Below are 21,943 nucleotides of genomic sequence, written 5' to 3' on the forward strand. Positions count from 1 at the left end.
CACCTCTCATGACCACTGAATGGTTCTACGCCACAACACAACCTTCGTTCGATCGCAGCACCCATTCGAATACAGCATTGTTCGCATGGCGGTCGGTCTCGCGAGCAAGACGCATGAACTCGGCGTACTGCAGGTAAGCGATGAACCAGACTGGTCACTCACCGTATCTGGAATTCGAGCAGCCTCAAACTCAACAGGCGAAAGACGCTGCTTGTAGTCCTTCCCGCTGATGCAGATGAGTCTCTCCCCGACCGCCTTTGTCGCATCGTCACGAGTCATTGTCGGAGGGGCAGGGTCGACTTGCGCGTTGGGTGTGAGCGCGAGCAGGTTGGCCACCAGCGTCGCCATGTTGGCTGCGACCGTCTGGGAATGCGAGCCGTCCTGCAGGCTGCGCGTCACGGCCTCGGTGATGCGCTTCAGCCCGAGCTCTGCAGTCGTGTCCGGCTCAAAATCGAGCCAGATTTGATCCACGAGATCATAGTCGACGAGGACGCACTTGAGGCCGCGAAAGATGGCGAGGGCGAGATGCGACGCGAGCTGCTCCCATTTAGGACGGACGGTTGTGCCGCCCTGGACGTGGCGGTGGATGCACTTTTTCGCGCTTGCCACCTCGTCGTCGTGGAGGTTGGGGGCAGCTTCACTGAAGAGGTACACTCCCACGGTGTTCTCGAGTCGGAACTTGGGAGCGTCGTTCGCGACAGACTTGTTACCACCAAGGAGGAGCGGGAAGAGTTGAGTCTTGTTGAGGACACCTAGTTTGACGTGGAAGATGACGCGCTCGGGTGGCTGAAGCACCCCGCGAGTGCGAACTGGGATATTGCTAAAGGAAGCTGCGAGTTGGCGGAATTGGTGCGCACCCTTGGCAAGGTTTTGAACAGCAGCGGGGAGGGTCTTGAATCTCTTGCTCGCTTCAACCGCATGACCCGACGGGAAGACGACAATGTTTCTCGCTGAGAACGACACTCGCGAGTCGTAGTAAAGCCCATGCTCGTCGGGGAAGATGCGCAGCGTCTGGGGGGACAAGACCCGAGTAATCCACGCAAGGAAAGTTCCTTTGGGGGCCGAGTATGTGCCCATGCCGTGGATATCGAGCGTCTTCACGCGCTTGAGAAGTGCAAGCAGTCTGTCGTTGACGCGGAAGTCGATCCGATAGAGCGCAATGCGCATGGCAAGCAGATCGAGGGGGTCGCGCGGTGCCTCAAGCCTGGAGCCAAAGTGCCGCTGGAAGTCAAACGACTTCTTGTCGGTGAGACTCTTGAAGCGGTCCTGATGTAGCCGTTTCCCATGCTCGCGAACAAAGGTCTCGCGGTCCTTCCACCAGCGAGCCTGTTGTGTGCCAAAGCCTGGGAGGTTGATGCCCAGGGCAAGGCCCGAAGTGAAGTAGAAGAGACTCGAGTCACTGCCAGACGACAGGCTGCCGGCCGCCTCGTATGCTGCGGATGGCTTGCGCGGCGAGATGACCACATGAGCAAAGATCTTCGCGTCGATGTAACCGCACATCCAGCTCGAGGCTGCGCGGAGGCGAATGGCAGCATGGGGCGAGCACTCGATGATCCGGTCGAGCAGGTGTGGGAAGTATGCAAAGTCGATGATCGCGGTGTTGTCTGGTGCTGCAGCCAGCGGCGACGCGCGCTTCTTGCCCCGGGGTCCTGGGCGCGAGCGCGCAGGGGAGTGGTTGGCGCCGAGGTACTCCACATCCGGGATAGCCAGGGCGCGGAACGACGAGACGAGGTCGTCGTCGTCGTCGCTGTCGACGACGGTCACGCGGTGCTTGGGCTGTGCTGGGCGAGTAGTGCGGCGGCGCGGCGTGAGCGGCTGGCGGCGGCGGCGCGGGGTCATGCCCGTGCAGACGATATCGTCGTCGCTGTCATCGTCTGATACGAGGGATATGATGGGTGTCGAGGGGGTCATGGGTAGCAGCAGTGGTGGTGACAAGTGATGAGTGATGGCGTGGTTGACGGATTGGTCTGTTTTGGTCGTGGTTGATTTGTTTCTCGGTGAGACAATGACAACACACGCCAACTTGATTCCGTCGACCATTGTGGGTCACACTCACTCGCCACCAAGCCGTCGCTGATCACCATGCTGCAGCAGTTGTCATTTCCGTCTTGCACACCTCTAGTCACATGCACTGCACTGGATACATAGAACGCGAGTGCGGTGCATACTTGTGCGCACTGTCGGTTGGCGATCAAGCCAGGGTGACACGAAAAGCAAAGTGGCAGTGTGGCATTGCAGTGGTAGAAAGAAAACCCATTCACACCGGCGCTAAAATATGCGGGCTGGCTGCTGTGCGACGAAGGCCAAAACAAGAAGAAGATAAGTGAAATACAAAACAGTGGGCAGCTTCAGCTTACCGGGGCCCTAACGACAAAAACTCGCTTCGAGACGCTTTGACTTACCGATAACCATTTCTGGATCGTCATCCAGGGTGGCGGGTCGAAAGCATCCGGGTGATCAACATGAAGGATTGGCGGCCGCCGCCCCTCCACGGATCGAACTCCGGTCATCTATGCTGAGTATCGAGTCTAATCCCACAAGTGGTCTTAAACGATTCACCGAGCGGCGACGAACAGGAAGCGATGAAAACAGGCGGCGCCGATGGCTAATGAACCAGACTCACATGGCCGTTGGAAGCAAAGCAGCGCTTGCCGCCAAATGTCCGCAATGCGTGCACCGTTCTCTCAGACTTTTCTTCAAAGTGGGTCGTGCTCAAATTAGGCATAGACTAGAGAACTTCTCGACATGCATGCGCGTTTTCTACATTCTGGGTGCGCTTCACTAGGCAATGCGGCCAACAGAAAGCTCGTGCCTGAGCCACTGGAGGAGAGGGGTGAAAGCGGGAATCAAGTAGCTACTAGCACCTTCCCACTGCTTGTCCTGGACAAGCGCATAGACTGCCGCTCGGAAGATGTCGGCCTCAGTCTTGTAGTTACCCGGACCATAAGGGCCCCCAATGACCTGTTCGTCAAGCTTGAGCTTGGAGGTAAGGAGACGGAGCACCGGCAGCCTGACGATGTAGCCAACCAGCCTCTGCACAGGGTCAGCTCGGCTGTACGACCGCCATTGTGCTCACCATCCTTTGCTTTCCAGTGAGTTCGCCAAACGTGTTCACAATCTCCCACACAACCCCCTCGAGGAGCGCGTGTCCAGAGGCTGCAATGTTTGTGAAGGTGGCACTATCACTTCGGGTGCCTTGACCGTTGGGGATGGCGAGGGCGGTCCGCAAAATGGCCGACTCCCCGAAAGCTGGTAGGGGCGGGAAGGCGGCGACGGGGAGGTTGGTGACGACGTGAGTCAGCATGCTTGTCGTGCAGCAGCGGCAGAGGCCACACGGCGCTGCCGTCTTCCAGCCTCCGATCGGCACGGTGGTGGCGTTCTTGCGCATGCGGCGCTTGTGAGGGCAAGTGCACCGCGGGACATTGCAGTCCTCGATGGCAGGCTTAACAGCGATAGCGGGGGCGGCAGGCGGAGCGGTAACGTTCATGGCCTCCTCTTCATCGTCGAGGGCCTGCCTGGCTCGGCGGGGCCTCTTCTGACGACGGTTCCTCTTGGCGCGGGGTGCTGAGACAGTTAGCTTCATTCTCTCCACTTCCGTCTGGTACTCACTGAGTTCGTCGCCGGTACGCTTGCCGTTGTCGTTTCGCCTGGCGCCCTCCACTGCCTCGGCGTCGGGTGCCCTCTCTCCCTCTCCCTCCGCCCCGCCATTCTCAATGACCTCCGCTCCAGGCTCCTCGGGAGCAGCGCCACCCTCACCCTCCCCCGGGGCATTGGCCTCTGCGCCCGCTCCATCGGCAGGCGGAACGACCTCCTTGTCGCCTTCGGCGGTCGGAAGGGGCTCGGCTGTTGGCTCCGGGGTGACGGTCTTGGCGAGGCGACGACCATCATCACGAATGTCATCGTCGGCAGTGGAAACGGCGGCGGGCGATTCGCCGGCGAGCTCGACAGCGGCCTCGGAGCCCTCCACGCCGATCTCGGCGGCATTGTCTACCTGGGGTGCCGTGGTACCGTCAACCTCTTCGCCAGTGAGGCGAGGCGGGGTACCTGTCACAGTTGGTTCACCGGCACCGATCTGGTGGGCCGACGATGCCTCACCCTGGGCAGGGGGACCAGGGTGGACACTGAGCTCCTCCGTACCTGCCTCCACTCCACCTGGAACCTCGATAGCGCCGTCGTCGGACGGAGCGAGGCGACGCTCAGAAGTCGCCGGTGACGAGTTGAGCTCCGACAGCCCATCGGTGTCGAGGCGTGTGATGGAAGGCCGGGGAGTAAGGGGTGAAGAAGTGAGCGCCGAGAGCGGATCACTGCCAGAGTCAATGTCAAGCGACGGGGTGGCGTCGCGAGGGTCGCGGTGGTCGTCGTCGGGGGCGGCAGCGGTGGCGGGGGTGGCGGTGGCGGTCGGCATCTCGGACTCAGATGCATCTGAGACACCTTCGGCTGCAAGTTCCACAGGCTCAGTGTCGGGGCTGAGCGGGTATGCGGAGCGACCAGTGTTCACTTGGGGGAGGTGACGAGGGCCAAACGCGAAACGGCCTTCGTCCTCACTGGCCGTGGGGGCACGAGCCCGCGGGGCATTGTGACTACCCATCGCCGTGGCGAGGTGGGATGGGCCTGCAGCCATGAAGCCGGCCCAACCGGCGAACGTCTGCGGCTCTCGAGCTACGCTGGCGCTCGAGAAGAGGGGAGGGTGGCTGCCCTCCATGCTGTCGTCATCGACAGCACCGCCGGTCAGCGTGTCACCACTGGCTGTCGAGAAGAGGGGAGGGCTGCCGCCCTCCATCTTGTCGTCGTCGCCAGCACCACCAACCAGCGTGCCGCCAAAGTCTGATGGACCACCGGTCGCCGAGCCGAGGTTGAGCGGGCCAGACGGGACCGAGCTGCCCGACCACTCGAGCGACTCCTTGCCCTTGCCCTTGACCTTGGCTCCGCTGGCGGGCTTGAAGAGGCTGCCGGGGTTGGACGGGCCAGAAGGGAGCCAGCCAGCTGACCCTCCGAGCTTCTCCTTGCCCTTGCCTTTACCGGCAGGTGAGAAGAGGCTCCCGACGTTGGACTTTCCAGAACCGACCCAGCCGCCCGACCCTCCGAGCGTCTCCTTGCCCTTGGATCCGGTGGCCGGCAAGAAGAGGGGAGGGCGGCCGCCCTTCATCTCGTCGTCATCGTCCACACCACTGGCCCGCGTGCCGCCAGAGCCGCCAAAGCCTGGGTTCTCGGCGGCAAAGGCGTAGCTGCGACCCAGGACGCTGCCGGTGCTGAGCTCGGCCTCCTCGCAGGGCGAAATAGCGCGATGCGGTGGGGTCAAGCTGAGGTCGGGGTTCTCATCCTTCACGTACTTCTCGAAGGAGCCAGCGGGGCTTGGTGTGCGGCGCGGAGGGCTGGCGTCACCTGGCGCAGTGCTGACGAGGGGGCTTGGCCCAATCGTGATGTAGGGCGAGGTACTGCTGCTGGCGATGCTGTTGTCGTATACCCGCCGAATAGAACACTGCCGCTGCCAGCCGCATCCGCTCCGACGATGGCACTCCTACTGCTGGCCGGCGGCGGGGCGTACGCAAAGCCCGTGGTTGGCGTGCCTCCGCTGATGTTGCTCCGACCAGCCCAAGAAAGGCGAGGGCGCGTGTCGGGGAGTGCGGCGACCACGTCAGGATCAACGAGAGCGCCGATACGCATCATGTCCCGCCCACCGGACCGGCTGTCGGAGCGAGCGGATGGCGCAGATGCACCCTCTGCCGCCGCAAGGCGCTCGTGCCGCGGAGGCGCGATGTACGACCCAAAGGCGCGCGTCTGGCTGGGGCGGGTTGCAGGGGCGGGCGGGTGGACTGGGGCGGGCTGCGGCGGGGTGGGTGCACGGTGGCGCGCAAGCGGCTTGACGGCGTCGTCTTCGTCGTCCTCGTTGTCGTCGAGGTCGACTACGCTGTTGCAACCCATGGTGTCGCGGAAGCCAGCGAATGCGTGGCCCCGGTTGCCGGCGCGAGCCTCGGCCAGATTGAACATCGCCCGCGGGGCGGCCGGCACCTCACTGCGGTTGCTGCTGCGGGGGATGCGGTGGTTCGAGGCGCCGGGGGTGGTGCTGGCGGTGTGAACCCTTCCCTGGCCGTGTGCGGCGTTGACGTCACGGGTGTGTGACTCGACCTCCGCCTCGTCAAGCTCGTCGTCGTCGAGCTCGTCCTCCTCCTCCGCGCTCTGCGCGTCCTCCTCATCCTCGCTCTGCTCGTTCTCCTTGTCGTCCGTCTCGTCGAGCTCGTCAAGCTCGTCGTCGGTCTCGTCGATCTGGTCGTCCTCCTTGTCGGTCGCGTCTTCCTCCTCGTCGAGCCTGTCGTCGCCGTGAATTGCCTGGCCGGTGCCATGGTTGCCCCCGCTTGTGGTGGCGTCGTGGCCAATGTCGTCGTCGGAGTCTGCGACGTCGCTGTAGGCTGGTAGGGCAATGTACTCATCAGCGGGGGTAGGAGAGCCGGTGGTGTTGGCTGTGTGTGCCCAGGAGGGCCGCTGAGCCGTTGGTGGCCGGCTCATGCTGGGTGGTTGGTCGACGGTGGTGGGTGGAACGTTTGTGAAAGTGAGTTGTGTGCGAGGCCATTGTCATGGGGCGGGCGGGCGAACGGGATCAGAGTGCAGAGGTTGACGGAGCAGGCCAATGTGCAGGTTGGGGATGGCAGGGATGATGGCGCGTGTGTGTGTGTGTGCGGCGTGTGTGCGGCGTGTGTGCGGCGTGTGTGCGGCGTGTGTGCGGCGTGTGGATGGTGGGGACGGCGGCGTCGGAGTGGATGATGGTGAACCCTGGTGCGGAGGTGCGAACGAGGCACCGCCACAAGCCGATCCATCCTTGGCGCCACGAGCCTCCCTTGCTGGGTTTCGCGCGCAGTGCTACTTTGTTGTGCACACACTAGTTATGGCCGTGTTCAGCGTCACTCACCTATGCATTTTATTCTCCAAGTTGATGCATGGCAGCCCGCCTCTGCCCCATGGCGCGGCCCAGTCGAGCTTCCCACTTGAGCGACTGGCGCGTGTGTGACGCCACCAACACACACGCCGAATGCTCCGAGTCCAGGGGCTCGTTCTGCAGGTTAGTGAGGGCGCGGCGCAGAGCAGTGTTGTGTGCAAGCATCCATCGTGCAGGGTCGTGGACGTCGTGACGGAGGACTCGACGCTCAGCACGCCGTGCCGAGGGTGGGTGCGAATTTATGCCTCATTGTGGAGATCACGTGATCTTTTACGTAACACTTTCCCCCCTATCGGTTACCCCCGACTATGACATCAGTGTGTTGTGGTTGCTCATGTGACCCGACCAGGTCGTGTGCCCCGTGACCTGCATCGACTGCATCGACGCGACGTCGACCCATACCATGTTGACCTCGATACAGCTAGATGGGATGATTGTTGACATTAGCCAGTGAACCGCGTAATGACCCTCACATCGACTCTGATAGTAGACGACCTCTCAGCATACCCCAAGCCAGAAGCAGTACCCGCCGAGGTCCGAAGCGATGGCAACAGACTCAAGGATGGATGGAACATTGACGATCTCCACATCGAGGGCAACGAGGGTGGAAAGGTGGGCATACAGCGAGCTGGGCCATCCGACACGTTCGCTGATACTTGCCTGCCTGGTGCTCAGATTCCGAGTACCCACCTCGCCTGGCTGCCGTCCTTGCCTGCCGACGCCCCGATAGAAGACATTCGCGCCGCGTACGAACGTGATGGGGTTATCCATGTCAAGGGGCTGCTTCCGCGCGAACATGTGATGGAGTGTAGGCGGAGGTGAGTTGCAGCGCGCTGGAGAGGGAGGCAGAGCAGAAACGGGCCCAGGTGCAACCGGCCTCGACCTCCCGTCACATGCTCGATGTTGCCACTAACTGCCCCCAGGTTCTTCGAGTTCCTCGAGCCAGCGGGTATCCTCAAGGAGGGCACAGACCCCGTCGACGGCATCTACTGCGGCGAGGTGGGTTCGGGCACCTCTGGTTCACCTCGTCGGAGCACTCCTCACTGACGCCGGTTGGCAGGACCCGAACCAGTTCAACCCCCACGAACGCGACTACCGCATCCAGACCAACAACGAGCTGCTCCAACTGACAACAACGGCGGGATACGACCCGCTGATCATGGGGTTCACGGACCACCCGGACCTCTTGGACTTCATCGGGCGCCTAATGCCCGAGTGGAAGAAGCCAAGCAGGTACAAGAAGCAGCTCATGCGGACGAATATCCCGCACGCGTACAAGTCGGCGACGAGGGTGCACTACGATCAGATGTGGGTGCTGCCTGTGCACTTCATAGCGCGCTTTGTTCGCGGCACCTTGGCTCACGATTCGGTTGCAGGTACCTTCGCGGCCAGAAGCCCGGGACGCTCACCGCGTGGATCCCAGTCGGGGACATCTCGCCCGTGTCCGGTGGGCTCATGTACCTCGAGGACAGCTTGTCGCTAGGCATCGAGATGGAGAACAAGTGGCGGGCGTACAACAAGAACCTGCCTGTGGACGAGCAGATGAGCGGGTTCAACAGTAATGTGCGTCGCATGAAAAGGCAGAGGAGGGAGGGTCGAAGAACAAAGCTCACGCGGCACAGATGCTCCTCGGCGGAGGCCTCACAAGGGACTGCACCACATTCGCACTCCGAACGAACCGACGCTGGCTCGTCGGCCAGTATGAGGCGGGGGACGTCGTGTTCCACCAGTGTCGCATGATCCACTGTAGCGCGAACAACGAGGATCCGGACGAGCGCATCCGATTCGCGACGGACGTGCGCTTTACGGATAAGCTCATGCGTTTCGAGGACAGGTGGGACGAGTATGGTGATGAGGAGGAAGTGGATGACGAGGAGGACGCGGGGGACGAGTAGCGGTCTGTACCAAAGCATTGTCGGTAGATGTCAGAATTCACAACAGGAAGGCGAGGAATGCAACCGAGGACAGGTGAGGCGCAGATATGGTACATAGTGAACATCAAGTGGTGTCTCGCGCTGTCGTCGTGATCCAGGCGAGTCGCAGGTGAAGAGACGTTGCGAAGAGTCGAGCTGGCTTTGACGTTGATTGGATATTGGGTGACTAGGGAGCTTGCAAAGGGTTCGTCCACGCTGGTGCTGGTGCTGGTGCGAGGGCAGTTGGAGGCGTCGAACAAGGTGGCGGTGAACAGGCAGCTCAGGCGGGGGGTGGTTTGGGAGGGGCGCGGGCCCATAGGTTGCCTTTGTGAATCTCCTCCAAGATCCAATAACAGATCGGCCGGAGCATGTCCTTGATGAAAATCATTGCGGCATGGGGATGATACTCTTCCCAGCAGGCAGCAATGCGTGCCTCAAAGAGATCTGCCTTGATCTTCGTCCTGTCGTGGTCCGGTCTCGAGTTCAAGGCGGGTTGAATCTTGACCTTTTTATCCAGCCGCAGGTGCTCGGCTATTTTAGCCAGAGTCGAGTTTCGACACACGAGCGTCACAATCGTCTGGTCTATGAGCTTCTGGTTTTAATGTACGTTGTCCTCGACTCACATGACGCTCTCTGGGCGATGCCTCAAAGCCCCCCACCAGCTCCTTTGCGGCAGCCTCGAGGTAGCCATCACCTTTGAACTCCAGGAGCTCATATGATTTGTGGTAAAGGACTCCTGAAGACAGGTGCAGAAGGGACTGATCCTCGAGTGTGGATTTCCTGATCGCTGGAGGAGACGGGATACAGTCGTACGGAGCGAAAAGCTTGACATGATCGGCCATGTAGTTACCGCAGCACTGGCAGTCTCCGCATGGGGTCTTAGAAGAATGGCGTTTCCGTCTGGCAAGGTCGAAACAGCATGGGGTGGTGGGACATTTGGGCCAGAAATCACGGTCTGGTTTAGATAGGGCATCAACGGCGTAGTTGAGCGCCTTCACCTCATCTTGGAGTTTGTTTGCCCTGATTGACCTGTCAGCACTGCCAGAAGAGCTGAAGTTGTCGCTCACCTGCTGGACTCCGACAAAACCCTTTCCTTGGCCTCGGCCAGTTCGGACTGGGTGCTGGATAGCTCCTTCTGAATGTTCGTAGACTTTGCTTCCTCCTCCGCAAGCCGACTGAGATTAACAGCGCAGCCGTTAGCATCAGATAGTTGGGTTCCATGAGAGCAAGAGTGGATGCGTTCGCTGAAGGTCGGCAAATTTACAGCGAGACACAGCCTCACGCTCACCGAAGGAGTTCATCGTTTGTGGCCTTGCTCTCCTTTTCGAGGCTGTCGATCCTGGGTGTCACGCGGAAGGTTAGTCAAGTGAGTTGGAGGTGAAATCATGATCACACACTGCCTCAACAAATCCGACCTCTCCTCACGAACCTTCTTGGCGGCGGGTGTTTCAGGCTCTTCGCTTACACATTAAGTTGTTAGAACACTACGGCGGCCTCAGTCTACAAGTACCCACTGTAACTCGATCGTGTGCGTTTATGAGCGGGGCCTGTACGCGGGCTCTTTGGGTCATCGCCGACCGAAGGACCTCCCGGGTGGACGGCACTGGATCCTTTCTCTTCCTCGTGGGCTGCTGGTGCGGCCCCGGGGTGGGGAGTTGGCGAGGTGGAACCGGCCAGACGGCCCCGCCGCAGGCGGGTTGGGGTGGTGGGGGTCGTGGGGGGTGGTCGGCGCCGAGGGGAGCGGTGTGGGGCGGGAATGGGGGAATCGCTCGCGCTATGTGTTGAGGATGATGGAGCACTCATTGTTGACCGCGGTATGATGGCTCAGAGGGAAGGTGCTGGAGTTGTGTTGGTGAGAGGGGATGGGTTGTGGATTGAGGAAGGAAGGATGGTGTTATACGGGCCCGGTGGCGAGGACAGCCTCGCGCTGCCAGCATCGGGGTTATCGGTGCGGCCGTCCATGCGACTCAGGTGGCTTGGCCGAGCAGAATGTTTAACCATGGCGGGCCGTTATCTTCCGGGCGTAACTGGTCACTTGCATAGGAAAGGTACTGTGTCAGGGCGATGACGACGCGAGGAAGGGCGAGCGAAGCTTTATATACCCCTTCGGGTTGGAGTTCGCTATTGCACTGGGAGCCCGTGCGATGCCAAAGGTCGTACATATCGACCTCGGCACAGCGAATCGAATCAATCCACGGGTCGAACGCGTTGGAGCTCGGATCAAAGACGCGTTGGTGGGAAGTGCTGGGGCAGATGACGTACGTAGACACTGTTGATTCTGACTGCCCCGCATGAGCCCGTCAACGGTCTTTTTAGCATCACAGAGTTCTCCCTTCGGAATGTCACGCTCGGCGAGTGCTTCGCCACCGCTTTGTCCGCCACTTTGTCCGCCGCTTTGCCCGCCGCTTTGTCCGCTGCGGAGCACCAAACAATCCGGTCCCATCACCGTGCGGCTGTTTGGGGTGTCACTGGATCCTCATAACTGCGCTCCAGCAACTCTTCACACATGGACGATACCGGATACCGGATACAGAGACAAGGGCGAGGCAAGGGCGGCATCGTTGCCGTCGGGTTGCGGCAGATATTTCATGGAATCTAACCTTCGCCGCCGTAACCCGCTGCATATATTCTCATAAAGGCGACAAAAATAAAAGTGATGATGTCGGTTTCCTGTCCATACCATGAAGATGGTAGAATCAAGGCAGAAGCGAAGAGACGGTCGGTTTGAGCTGGGACATCATCCTGGACCTTCGTTCCTTTCCGCCACTGTAGTGAGTCACAATCAGGACCTGTCACGATTGAACGTGGTAAGCTCTGTGTAGGGCCGTGTGGTTGTGGGAAGACCTACCAGGGTAATGTAGTGACGACTGAGTGCATGTTCTGGTCTAATACCGAAAGATGGTCGAAACACGCGTCTGAGCAGTTGGAATGGTGGAGGGGGCATGGCAAGAATAAAAGGAGCGCTAGCACAGAAGTCTTGAGGACAAGCATGTCGGTCATGATGGAGCTGACCTGGTCATTTCGGAGTCCACTCGCGGCTCCAAAGATTGCCTTTCTCCAGCTCGTCCTTCATCCAAAGGCAGATAGGTGTGATGACTCTAACGGTAAAGTTGAGGCCTTCTTTTACGTCTTTGGCCTCCCAGTACGCTGCAATGAAAGCTTCAAAGACGTCGCCGTAGATCTTTGTCCATTGATGAGAAGTGGGGTGCTCGTTGGGATGGATCCTGATCTTCTCGTGAAGGCCGAACTGAATGGTAATCTGTGCGATGGTCGAGTTGCGAGCCATGAGCGTTACGATAGTCTTGGTGGTTAGTCCCCCTTCCCAAGGGTTTGTAACTCACGTGTTTGGCACTCGCCCCGATTTGCCATGGTCCAACGAGATGCTTGGCCGCTGCCTCGAGATATCCGTCCCCAATGAACTCGAGAGCCTCGTAGGAAGCTTTGTAGCCGCCGACCGTGCGGTGCGTAAGGGTTTTCCTGAGGACCCCTTTGGGCAACTGGGGCAGCTTGTACGTGATGTTCTTGAAGGGAGCATTTTCGACGACATACACAGCCATGTAGTGCCCACAGCACTGGCAGTCGCCGCATGGGCGGACCTTCTTTCCCGATGGTTGCTCTTGCGGCTTACGAAGTTCTACGCAAGGGCATTTGTCGGGGCAAGCCGGCCAGAACCGCCGAGTCTGCTCCTTTGTGCTCTCAAGCTTGTCTTGTAGCTCCTCAACATCGGACTCGAGAGCATGGATCCTTGAGCACGGTTTAGCACAGATAAAATCATCTGTTCCTTTGGGCTCACCTCTCGGCGAGCCTCTGCGCCAACGTGGCATGTTCACACTCCTCGGCTACATGCTCGTCGTGGTCATGGTCGTCGTGGTCTTGCTCATCGTGGTCTTGCTCATCGAAGTCTTGCTCGTCGTCGTCATGCTCGTAGTATGCGTCCGCCAGGACACCGGCAGGAGCCTCAGCCTCTGCATCTTCGACAGGCGTGCCGTTGCTTTGCAAGTCAGTTGTGACGTCGGTAGCCATATAGGTGAAGCTCACGGCTGCAGATCCCCTTCCCCAAGCCCTTCAAGCTGAGGCTTCTGGCTAACCGGTTCAAAGAAGGTCCTTACATCCAGCCGGCGGTGGCTGCTGAGGGTAGCACCTTCTTTGTGCGTTTCGAGATCGGCCTCCTCTCTAGGGCGATTGAGCCTTGCCTCCTCTCTAAGTAATTCGAGGTCTGACTCCTTGTTAAGCCTTTCGAGGATCTCGATACTGTGTGCAGTTGGTTAGAGATGTACATGTGGCTCTTCCAACGAGAAGCCTGTCAGACTCACTAGCGCTTGGCCGACCGGATCGTCATGGTTCTGCTCGGAAGCCGAGGAGGCCTCGGACGAGGTGGCAGGGCCTGCGGTTCATTGCCGTCTTCCTGAGGTTCGTCTATGGTCAGCGCAAGCATAGTCACGCCTGGAATCACATGAGGCTGGGGAGTGAGAGCGCTGGAAGACCTGCGCGGAGGCCTCCCCTTCCTGGCGGTGGGCGGGGAATCGCGATACAAACGGCGTAGCCAACGGGTTGAGGAGAGACGCGGGCTCGGAGGCGAAAAGTGCAGCCATGGGTGTGAAGTGAGGAGGGTGGTAGGGTTAGAGGGGAGTTGGTGGTGAGGATCATGAGTGACAAAGGCGTAGGAAATGGAGCCATGGTTCTCATGTTATAGCTGGGGATGACGGGGTGAGGAAGCGAGGGCATGGGGCAGCGACAATAGCACGCCAAACGGCACCGTGCGGCGTGGAGGTGATATCCAGTGCATTGCACAGTGACGATTCGTTGTTGATGGCTTCGTAGACGGATAACGGTAAGCTCGTCATGCGGCCGTGTCTACTATTTATGCGGTGCTCCGTGGTTCTCTCGAGATCAGTGCACCCGTCCGTCCGTCTGTGGTTGAGGCCGGCGGTGGGGTGTGGCGTGAGCTTGGCTTCTGTGGCGCGCCGTGCGTGGGGCAAGGAAGCCAATCACACGGGGTACTGTATGGGGGGAAAAGTGAATCCTACCTCGGGCATCTCTCGCCTCTCGCCGTGTCCTTCTGGCTGATGATACGATTGATGAACGAACAACAAGGCTGGGGAGGGTCTGCCACGGCGTACCACGTTCGGGCATCAGCTTTCCCGAAATGAGGGGCCCCACCAGTAAACAAACACCCACTCGACGACAAGGCTTTGATCACACCCATCGCGCGAGCACTTCGGCACCAACCCTCACACCATGCTCGACCGCACGGCCTACCCGCACCTCTTCGATCTCATCTTCGAGCAAGCACCGCCGCGGGCACTGCTCCAGCTTCGGCGCGTCTCCCGCGAGGTGCAGGCGCTCGCGGATGAGCGGCTGTTCCGACACGTCGTCGTGCGCGCGGCCGACGCGGAGCTCACACCGGACACGCTCGTCTCGCTCCGCAGCGCAGACGGCAGTGCCCTCCCCCTCCCACAGCGCAACATGGCGTGGTGGGATGGCGCGAGCGACCCCGACGAAGAACAGGAAGAGGAGCTCGAGGTCATCGCCTTGCAGCTGACGCGGGTACGCGTGCTCGACGTAAGCGGGATCATACCCCACGTGTTCACGCGGCGGTTCGACGCCATGCTCGAGCCGCTCGGCACCGACACGCAACGACGCATCACGCGCGCCCTCCCCTCCGACGACGGGACGGCCATGGAGCTGCGCTACCCTGCGTCTCACATCCTCGTCAAGTTCGCCGCGGTCCACGCGCCGAGGCCGGTCCGCGCGCCGGGAACAGGCGAAGAACTGTACTACAACAGGATGATCTCATTCAGGCTGCTACAGAAGGGAACCGACACGGTGGTGCAACACTTCAGGCTTGTCAATCTGGACACGGTGGCGCAACCCCACCAGCCCGATTTCGACGCGGAGCCGGGGCTGCGATTCACTCGCGCCGACCCCACCCCCGCTTGTGTTACATTGTGTTGGACCGTTCGGGTTTGGGCAGGAAACAGCTCGACTATTCCTCCATCTTCTGGTTGGGCTTTGCCTACGTGGTAACACAACGGGTACGCCAGGGAGGCAAGTGTGTCTTCGTCGGTTTCGACGAGGGGAACGACAAGCCCAGCGCCGCTGTGCAATCCTGGCAATCGGAGATCATCTCCAATATCCGACGGGCAGCGCATTTTCCACCAAACTCCGAACAGGCCCATCGCCTGGTCAAGTTTATGAGCCGCTCTCAGTTCGAAAGTCTCTGGAGCGCCGAGGAGCTGCTCGCCATCATGCCTCCGCGACCGAGCGACAGTGGGACCGCCGGGCTACCCAACGTATCTCCTGCCGAGACAGCCTCCACGGCTACAGGATCATCTGTGCCCCTGCCCAACTCGACCACAGCCCCAACCTAGAATGTAGAATGCATCATGCCCCGGCGTGGTTGGAAGCAGCAGGACCGGAGAGCGCCGGACTCGTGACGCCGCGGGGCCCCGGCGACGGGCCGTCTTGACTTTGTTCGCCCTATCCGCCCCGTTCGCATTTCTCCATCGCCCTCAACGATCATGCTCGACCGCACGGCATTCCCGCACATCTTCGACCTCGTCCTGCGGCACGCGCCGACGCCGTCGCTGATCCGCCTGCGCCTCGTCTCGCGCGAGGTGCGCGCGCTAGCTGACGAGCGACTGTTCCGGCACGTGGTCGTCGGCGGCGCGGCGGCAACGGCGACCGCTGGGCGGCGATCAACCCCGTCTTCTCTCTCTGTGCGGCAGCAGACGGCGAGCCGCTGCCCCTCCCGCAGCGCCCGACGCGGTGGTGGGACTGCGCTGAGGAGCCGGACGCCGAGCAGGAGGCGGAGCTCGCCGTCGTCGCGACCCAGCTAGCGCGCACGCGCGTGCTCGACGTCGCTGGCGCCGTGCCCGTGTCGTTTACGCGCTGGTTCCACCGCCTCATCGGGCCGCGGGGCACCTTCAAGACGAACCGCATCACGCGCGTCTTCAACCACAATGACCTCACCGACGACCCGGACACCTGGCCCGCCCGACCGACACCAGACCCCCTCTCCGACGTCCTCGTGAGGTATTCCTCGCCCGTTGCCCACACCATCCGCCGCGGCCTGGGCGGCCTGTCGTCCCTTTCTAGAGTTTCTAGAGATGGCCACCACAAGGTGGTGCACCACGTCAGACTGCGCGACATCAAGCTCGGCCAAGGCGCCTACATGGCTCGTGACACCGCCTTATTCGGGGCATCCGCGTACTACGTCGTGTTTGAGGAGGACCTGGGCGCTGGCGAGGTGCAGGAGCTGCTCGAGGAAGGCAACATTTCGAAACAGCTGGTTACGTTCACCGTAGGACTGGCACGCCGCGTCCGTTGCGGCAAATCCGTCGTGCTTGTTGGCTTGACTAGCACGCAGAGGAGGCCTCATAAGGCGCCCAGAGTCACGACGAAACACTCCCCTGGCGAGCTCCTCGCCGGATACATAATGGAGAAGCTTTGCTCGCTGTTACGAGATGGCCCGGACAAGATACACAGCCGCGTCCAGTTCACCAGCCATGCCGAGTTCTGCAGCCTCTTCAGCGAGGACGACCGGCGGATCATCATGGCCCCACGCCCGCCAGCTGCCGATCCGGAAACACCCGCCCCCGCCCCCGCCTCGCCCTAGATTCAAGATGCATATGCTGATGATACTGTTGTTGTTGAATACCCAAAAGACCGAGACCGCCCCCCGCCCTAGGCGTACGCGCCGCCGCTCATGTTCTCGCCGGCCGCCTTGGCCTTGAGCAGCAGGTCGGCGTGGTGGCGCTCCGAGACGTCGGGGTGCGCACGGAGCCTGCTCTTGATCTGGTTTTCGCCATACGTCGGGTAGATTGCGTTTGTGGGGTCACGGGTCACGCCGCGCGCCTTGGCCTGCAGCTCGGGCGGGAGGTTGACGAGCGGGATCTTGGCGTCGAGCGCGGGATTGAAGAAGAAGGGGAGCGAGAGGCGGTCGCGGCCGTTCGGGGGCGCGACGACGCGGTGGCGCGTCGCCTTGAGGTAGCCTTGCGTGGCGTACTCGAGCATCTCGCCAATGTTGACCACGAACGCGCCCTCGACGGGCGGCGCGTCGACCCACACGCCGCCGCTGCCGTCGGCCTCCTCTTCCCCAAGCTGGACCTGGAGGCCGTCGGCGCCCGGCTCGACCCAGAGCAGGGTCACGAACGCCGCGTCCTTGTGCGCGCCGACACCCTGTGCGCGCGCGGCACTCTCGTCCGTCGCGCCGGGGTAGCGCACGATCTTGAGCAGCGGGAACGACTCGCCCCAGCACTGCGTGAAGTAGTCTTCTGGCTGGCCGAGGGCGACGCTCCACGCCGAGAGGAGCTTGAACGCCACGGTGGTGAGGTGCGCGATCCACTCCTCCGCCGCGGGGCGGAGCGACGGCAGCGCCGACGGCCACTGGTTCGGGCCGAGCAGGCGCAGGTGGGGCGGCGCGCCGGCCGCCTCGCGCGCTGGTGCCTCCGCGTCCGTGTTGGGTCCCTCGGGGCCAATGTCGATCTGTTCCCGCCAGTCGACGGCGCCCTTGGTCCGCTCGCCCCCGAGGCGCGTGTACCCGCGGAACTGGGCCGAGTTGATGCTTTCAATCTCGAGCTTGGCCGCGTCCGGGAGCGCGAAGAACTCGCGCGCAAGCGCGGGCAGGCGCGCCTCTAGCTCGGGCGCAAGGCCCGTGTTGGTCAAGTAGAAGAAGCCGTACGCGTGCGTCGCGTGCGCGAGGTCCTTGATGAAGGCTGTACGCTGCGCCTCGCCGGCGTCCAGGTCGGCGAGGGAGAGCACGGGGAGGCTGGTCGGGAGGGCCATGGTGATGGGGTGGGGGTTGGGAGATGTTGAGATCTGCCCAGAGTGTTGAATTGTGGTTGAGAGGGGGTGGTGTTGCTACGACGTGGGGCTTATATCCTCGTTAGTGAGTTTTCTCGCTGAGAAATCTTTGGCGCCTTGGCCAGGGAGACGTTGTTGTTGTGAGTAATGTGCAAGAGTAAGCGTGCATGACAAGAAAGAGAGAGAGCGCGGAGACGCCGCGGAGGTCGAGGTGCTGCTTGCTAAGTACGACGAGGGCTTGGCGGGTATATCCGGCCAGACCGGCGCCGACCTCCGGACAATCTCCAATCGGCAACGACGTGGGCGGCTGCACGCGAGCAGATGGTGTGCTCGATACAATGCATAGGGACATGGTCACAGGGTACTCTACAAGGGACAGGCAGCAGCCGAGCCGAGGCTGCAGGTGGCGTACATAGGCTAGGCTATCTGGTCCTGCTGGTCAAGCATGCCGAGGACGGCGGCGGGCGAGTAGACGTCGTCGCGGTGATTGGCGTTCCGGACGACCTCGAGCATGCTCTTGACCTGGAGGCGGGGTTAGCGAGGTGGCGAGCGGCAAAACCGGCAACTCACAGAGTCGGGCACCGAGACGAGCTCCCTCTCCTCTGCCGAGAGGCGCGCGGTCCACTGGTCCCAAGTCACAAACTCCAACAACGCGTGCACGACCTCTATCGCCTGCGCCATCGTGCGGCCCTCCTCGACGCTCTCGTGCAGCTCGAACACGAGCGCGCGGACGAGCGTCTTCTGCACCCAGTCCTTGCTCCCGACCTCGACATTGGGCGGGAGCTGGGCGTCGCGGAACTGGAGCCACGCAGGGTCGAGCGCGGCCAGGTCGACAATCGTGCAGCGCGTGCCGTCGCGTAACCTCCTCGCGAGCTGAGACACGAGCTCGTCGACGCGGCGCGGCGACTCGACCTCGCGCTCGGCCATGACCGCTACCCACTTCTGGCAGAAGGGAAGCGTCCACCGCAGGTCTGCAGGGTGCAGATTTGGCGTCGCGTCCGAGAAGACGAACACCTCGTTTGCGGGCCTCGCCTCCTTGGGTACGGCGTCGTCCTGCTCAACCGCCAAGATCGGCGCAGCGAGCAATGGGATCTTGAGGTGGTGCACCACCGTCTCTGAATCCGGCGCCATGGTGGGCACCTCGTCGATGTACTCGCGCCCGATGCGCGGCTGGCTGGGCGGGAAGACGACCTGGAAGCGCGCCGAGGGGAACGGCGAGGCGGGGTGCTCGCCGTCCTCGTTGCAGAAGATGCGGAGCACGTCGAGCGGGTCGAGCGTGACGCTCAGGAAGGCCGTCACGCCGAAGGTACTCAACGCTGTCGAGTGGATGTCGAGGCGGCGCGTCGACTCGAGCAGGCGCGCGACGCGTTCGAGCGCCCTGCGCCGCTCGTCCCGCGTGCCGGCGGCCGGCGGCGGCTCGGTCGTGGCGTACGTTACGCCGGTCGCGATCTGCCACCACCACTCGGAGCGCGGGACGTGCGGGATGCGCCCGAGGCCGTACGCCTCGAACACGATGATCGGGTCGGCTTCCGCCATCGTGTTGGCGGGCCGCCGCGGGTCGCCGGGGTTGGCGCCGCGCACGACGACGTGCTCCCACAGCCGCGCATCAGCGCGGTCCCGCACATAGTGTGACGTCGCGCGTAATCGCAGCAGGCTCGCGTGGGACGCGTACGCGATCACCGTGTCGAGGATGTGCGGGATGGTCTGGTGGTCGAACCATGCGCGATGGGGCGCGTGGTGCGCTGGTTGCTTCGTCGCTGCGCGTGTGAGCTATGCACTGGTGCCGAGCTTACTCTTAGGGCTGAGCTTGGACCGTTTTGTCCGTCTATAGTCGCTCGCATCTTGTCGTGGATGTGACATTGCGCGCGTGTGCGATGGACGGCGCTGCGAGAGATAAGGCGAGTGATAAGATGGTGTCGTCGTGGTGGAAATGTTTTAAAAAAGTGGAGGACGACGAAGGTTTGTTGTTGCAAAAGATTTGGTTCCACCGCGACGACATGACAGTGGCGGGGGGAGGGGTCGATAAGCGGGGGGCCACTAACGGAGATCATGGCAACGGCAGAGGCAAGGCAAGCAAGACAAGACAAAGTTCATACATGTGGTTGGATGCACTCGAGGGTGCAGATGCTACATACTGGCGTCTTCAGCATAAGTACACGGGGGGCGGGGCGTCTACTGCCCCACCAACTCCGCCAAGATCCCGATCGCGCCAAGAACCCGACGCGCCGCGTAGCCTACGCCACCGGCCCGGAGTTGTTCTCGCACGACCACGGGCGGGTGAACTTGGTCTCGCGGAACAGGTCAACAACGGCAGCATACACGCCCGCGACTGTCAGAAAGACGCAGAGCACGAGGATGAGGGTGTTGATGGCGGCCGTGGCGCGCTCGCGGCGGGACAGGGCAGTGTCCCGTTTTGCCCAGATATGATCGTGGTTCCACCCCAGGATCATGGGCGCTATGGCCGTGATGGGGCAGAAGATGGCGCCGCTCAGCTCGATGAGGCTGCTGAAGATTGGGATCGCGGACGCGATGAGGTACGCTGCGAGCATGGCGCCAAACGTGCAGCCTAGCCAGGTGGCCCAGTGTCGCGTGGTGTTGGCTGCTAGGTGGCGCGTGCCGCTGAGCAGGCGGACGAAGATGACCTTGGCGGAGACCTGGGCGGAGTGAGCATTGTGCGAGCTGCGGCGACGCTTACGTGGTTGAAGATGGTGAGACTGGCACACAGCCCGGGGAGGGCCAGCCCATAGCACACCTTTTTCAGGAAGAGCCCTGCGCTCCCCAGCGCCGGGGACGCGACGTACTGCCCGCAGAAGAAGTAGACCACGCTCCCGACCACGACATAGAAGGATGTCAGAAAGGCGTAGGTCGATAGCACGGGCTTGGTGAACTTGTGCGGGTCTTTCATCTCCGACACGATGCCGTAGCTGGGCGGTGTTAGCTCACTCAGAGCTCATCCAGGAGCTCGCACTCACTAGATCGGCGAGCTGGCCGACGAGAACAGAATCACGTTGAGCGCGCCCATAGTCTCGACGAAAGAGGGGTGTCCGACCAGCTTAAAGTTCTTGTCCCACGCTCCATGGGGCGGCGCAGACGCGGGCCGGTCCTGCGTCGCGACGGCGACAGTGAGCGTGATGACCGCCGAGAGGATGGACACGAGCCCTGCCCACCCGACCCACGACACGTCGGAGAGCGTGCGGATCGAGCTGAGCGCCCAGCCTACCACCGCGGCGAGGGCGACGAAGAGCGCGGTGCAGGCCCCGTGGGAGGTCACGGCGTTCAGACCGACTGAGACGCCGACGAGCGCGGCCGCGGCGCAGAACACGAAGACTGGGCGGGCGTGAGCTGCCTGTCGCCCGCGAAACGCCCGACCCAACCCAGCTGAACTCACAGACAATAAACATGAGTCCGAAAAACTCCTTGCCCCGCTTCCCGGCAAACACGTACGCCGCGTCCCCGAGGCTGTACACCTCCGGATGCGCGATCTTGAACGGCCCGATGAACGACGCAGACCAGGTATACATGGCCTGGATGCCGACGATCGCCGCGATGCCAGGCAGCAGGCCGAGCTTGTCAAACACCGACGGGATAGCGAGCACGCCGAGGCCGAAGTTCGCCTTGGCCATGAGGACGAATGCGCCGGCGGGCGTGACCTGGGCGGGGCGTTAGCACCGGACAGCGCTCGGCGTCACGCTCACGCGACCCAACTCACCCCTCTATAGTCCGGCCCCCCGTCCTCGAGGTCGCCGAACACGGCATCATGTACCGTGATCCTGCTCTCGCCTGCGTCGTCGTCCACGGCGCCATAGTGCTCGATGTGCTGGGCCGTGTGGTGCTTGAGCGGCGGGAGGAGGGGGCGGCTTGGCGAGTCGGGCGACGGCGCCGATGGGGAGGCGCCCCGCGCTCCTGCCCCCCGCGCCCGACGATCAGCAGAGCTGCTCGACGCACGGCTGGATTCTCTAGTCATTCTAGGTGGTGTAGTTGAGTGGGTGGAGGTGAGTCGAGTTGTGGGGCATGCGGGGTCGTGCTGGTGGTTGCGCGTGCTCCGCTTCGCCCGCTCCGACCAGTCGGGAAGGTGCCGATGCCTGATGGCCATGTGACGTCAAATCGGGCCAGTCCGACGGCGCGGTCTGGCCTGGCTCGTCGGTCGATCAGAGCTAGGTCGACATGAACATGAGGCTGTACTGCGTGCGTGCGGTCTGTCGCCGCATGCCGCACAAGCGATGCAGCAGCGCAGTTGGAACACTGTAAGCGACGCGGCGTGCGGCGTCGGCGTCGGCGGCCAAGGTGGGTGCGA

The 21,943-nt window shown here is 62.0% G+C and overlaps 10 protein-coding genes across 10 annotated transcripts; 4 read left to right on the forward strand and 6 right to left on the reverse strand.

Moving 5' to 3' along the window:
• Positions 1-25: 25 nt before the first annotated feature.
• LOC62_02G002570 (uncharacterized protein) lies at positions 26-1,911 on the reverse strand (the record flags this gene model as incomplete). The annotated part of the gene is made up of 2 exons (XM_062769081.1): positions 26-127; positions 163-1,911. 2 exons carry the CDS (start codon positions 1,909-1,911, stop codon positions 26-28), a joined length of 1,851 nt encoding a protein of 616 aa, XP_062625065.1.
• An 870-nt stretch (positions 1,912-2,781) lies between these two features.
• Positions 2,782-6,504, reverse strand: LOC62_02G002571 (uncharacterized protein; the record flags this gene model as incomplete). Its single annotated transcript, XM_062769082.1, has 4 exons — positions 2,782-3,033; positions 3,077-3,564; positions 3,610-5,450; positions 5,546-6,504. The coding sequence occupies 4 exons, from the start codon at positions 6,502-6,504 to the stop codon at positions 2,782-2,784; spliced, it is 3,540 nt and encodes a 1,179-aa protein (XP_062625066.1).
• An 889-nt stretch (positions 6,505-7,393) lies between these two features.
• LOC62_02G002572 (uncharacterized protein) lies at positions 7,394-8,849 on the forward strand (the record flags this gene model as incomplete). Its single annotated transcript, XM_062769083.1, has 6 exons — positions 7,394-7,543; positions 7,607-7,749; positions 7,855-7,930; positions 7,992-8,239; positions 8,308-8,494; positions 8,554-8,849. 6 exons carry the CDS (start codon positions 7,394-7,396, stop codon positions 8,824-8,826), a joined length of 1,077 nt encoding a protein of 358 aa, XP_062625067.1. The 3' UTR covers positions 8,827-8,849.
• A 3,011-nt stretch (positions 8,850-11,860) lies between these two features.
• On the reverse strand, positions 11,861-12,401 carry LOC62_02G002573 (uncharacterized protein; the record flags this gene model as incomplete). Its single annotated transcript, XM_062769084.1, has 2 exons — positions 11,861-12,145; positions 12,186-12,401. The coding sequence occupies 2 exons, from the start codon at positions 12,399-12,401 to the stop codon at positions 11,861-11,863; spliced, it is 501 nt and encodes a 166-aa protein (XP_062625068.1).
• Positions 12,402-12,666: 265 nt separating this feature from the next.
• LOC62_02G002574 (uncharacterized protein) lies at positions 12,667-13,052 on the forward strand (the record flags this gene model as incomplete). The annotated part of the gene is made up of 2 exons (XM_062769085.1): positions 12,667-12,843; positions 12,891-13,052. The coding sequence occupies 2 exons, from the start codon at positions 12,667-12,669 to the stop codon at positions 13,050-13,052; spliced, it is 339 nt and encodes a 112-aa protein (XP_062625069.1).
• A 1,030-nt stretch (positions 13,053-14,082) lies between these two features.
• Positions 14,083-14,871, forward strand: LOC62_02G002575 (uncharacterized protein; the record flags this gene model as incomplete). Its single annotated transcript, XM_062769086.1, has 1 exon — positions 14,083-14,871. The coding sequence occupies one exon, from the start codon at positions 14,083-14,085 to the stop codon at positions 14,869-14,871; it is 789 nt and encodes a 262-aa protein (XP_062625070.1).
• A 494-nt stretch (positions 14,872-15,365) lies between these two features.
• On the forward strand, positions 15,366-16,462 carry LOC62_02G002576 (uncharacterized protein; the record flags this gene model as incomplete). The annotated part of the gene is made up of 2 exons (XM_062769087.1): positions 15,366-15,461; positions 15,602-16,462. The coding sequence occupies 2 exons, from the start codon at positions 15,366-15,368 to the stop codon at positions 16,460-16,462; spliced, it is 957 nt and encodes a 318-aa protein (XP_062625071.1).
• A 68-nt stretch (positions 16,463-16,530) lies between these two features.
• On the reverse strand, positions 16,531-17,631 carry aco (1-aminocyclopropane-1-carboxylate oxidase; the record flags this gene model as incomplete). Its single annotated transcript, XM_062769088.1, has 1 exon — positions 16,531-17,631. The coding sequence occupies one exon, from the start codon at positions 17,629-17,631 to the stop codon at positions 16,531-16,533; it is 1,101 nt and encodes a 366-aa protein (XP_062625072.1).
• A 346-nt stretch (positions 17,632-17,977) lies between these two features.
• LOC62_02G002578 (uncharacterized protein) lies at positions 17,978-19,573 on the reverse strand. The gene is made up of 3 exons (XM_062769089.1): positions 19,443-19,573; positions 18,220-19,406; positions 17,978-18,171 (listed from the first exon to the last, which is right to left on the reverse strand). The coding sequence occupies exons 1-3, from the start codon at positions 19,507-19,509 to the stop codon at positions 18,067-18,069; spliced, it is 1,359 nt and encodes a 452-aa protein (XP_062625073.1). The 5' UTR covers positions 19,510-19,573; the 3' UTR covers positions 17,978-18,066.
• A 154-nt stretch (positions 19,574-19,727) lies between these two features.
• Positions 19,728-21,619, reverse strand: mtr_0 (N amino acid transport system protein). The gene is made up of 5 exons (XM_062769090.1): positions 21,359-21,619; positions 21,038-21,299; positions 20,622-20,976; positions 20,345-20,573; positions 19,728-20,303 (listed from the first exon to the last, which is right to left on the reverse strand). The coding sequence occupies exons 1-5, from the start codon at positions 21,611-21,613 to the stop codon at positions 19,884-19,886; spliced, it is 1,521 nt and encodes a 506-aa protein (XP_062625074.1). The 5' UTR covers positions 21,614-21,619; the 3' UTR covers positions 19,728-19,883.
• Positions 21,620-21,943: the final 324 nt, after the last annotated feature.

The sequence above is a fragment of the Vanrija pseudolonga genome, chromosome 2 (assembly GCF_020906515.1).
Source record: "Vanrija pseudolonga chromosome 2, complete sequence".
NCBI lineage: Eukaryota > Fungi > Basidiomycota > Tremellomycetes > Trichosporonales > Trichosporonaceae > Vanrija > Vanrija pseudolonga.

Coding starts and splice junctions, on each gene's coding strand:
- mtr_0 (XM_062769090.1), bottom strand. CDS start 21,613: ATGACTAGAGAATCCAGCCGTGCGTCGAGCAGCTCTGCTGATCGTCGG. Junction 20,574..20,621: donor TCGGCCAGCTCGCCGATCTA/GTGAGTGCGAGC, acceptor AACACCGCCCAG/CTACGGCATCGTGTCGGAGA. Junction 20,304..20,344: donor GTCTCACCATCTTCAACCAC/GTAAGCGTCGCC, acceptor CACTCCGCCCAG/GTCTCCGCCAAGGTCATCTT.
- LOC62_02G002578 (XM_062769089.1), bottom strand. CDS start 19,509: ATGTCACATCCACGACAAGATGCGAGCGACTATAGACGGACAAAACGG. Junction 19,407..19,442: donor GTCCAAGCTCAGCCCTAAGA/GTAAGCTCGGCA, acceptor TCACACGCGCAG/CGACGAAGCAACCAGCGCAC. Junction 18,172..18,219: donor TCGTCTCGGTGCCCGACTCT/GTGAGTTGCCGG, acceptor CCCCGCCTCCAG/GTCAAGAGCATGCTCGAGGT.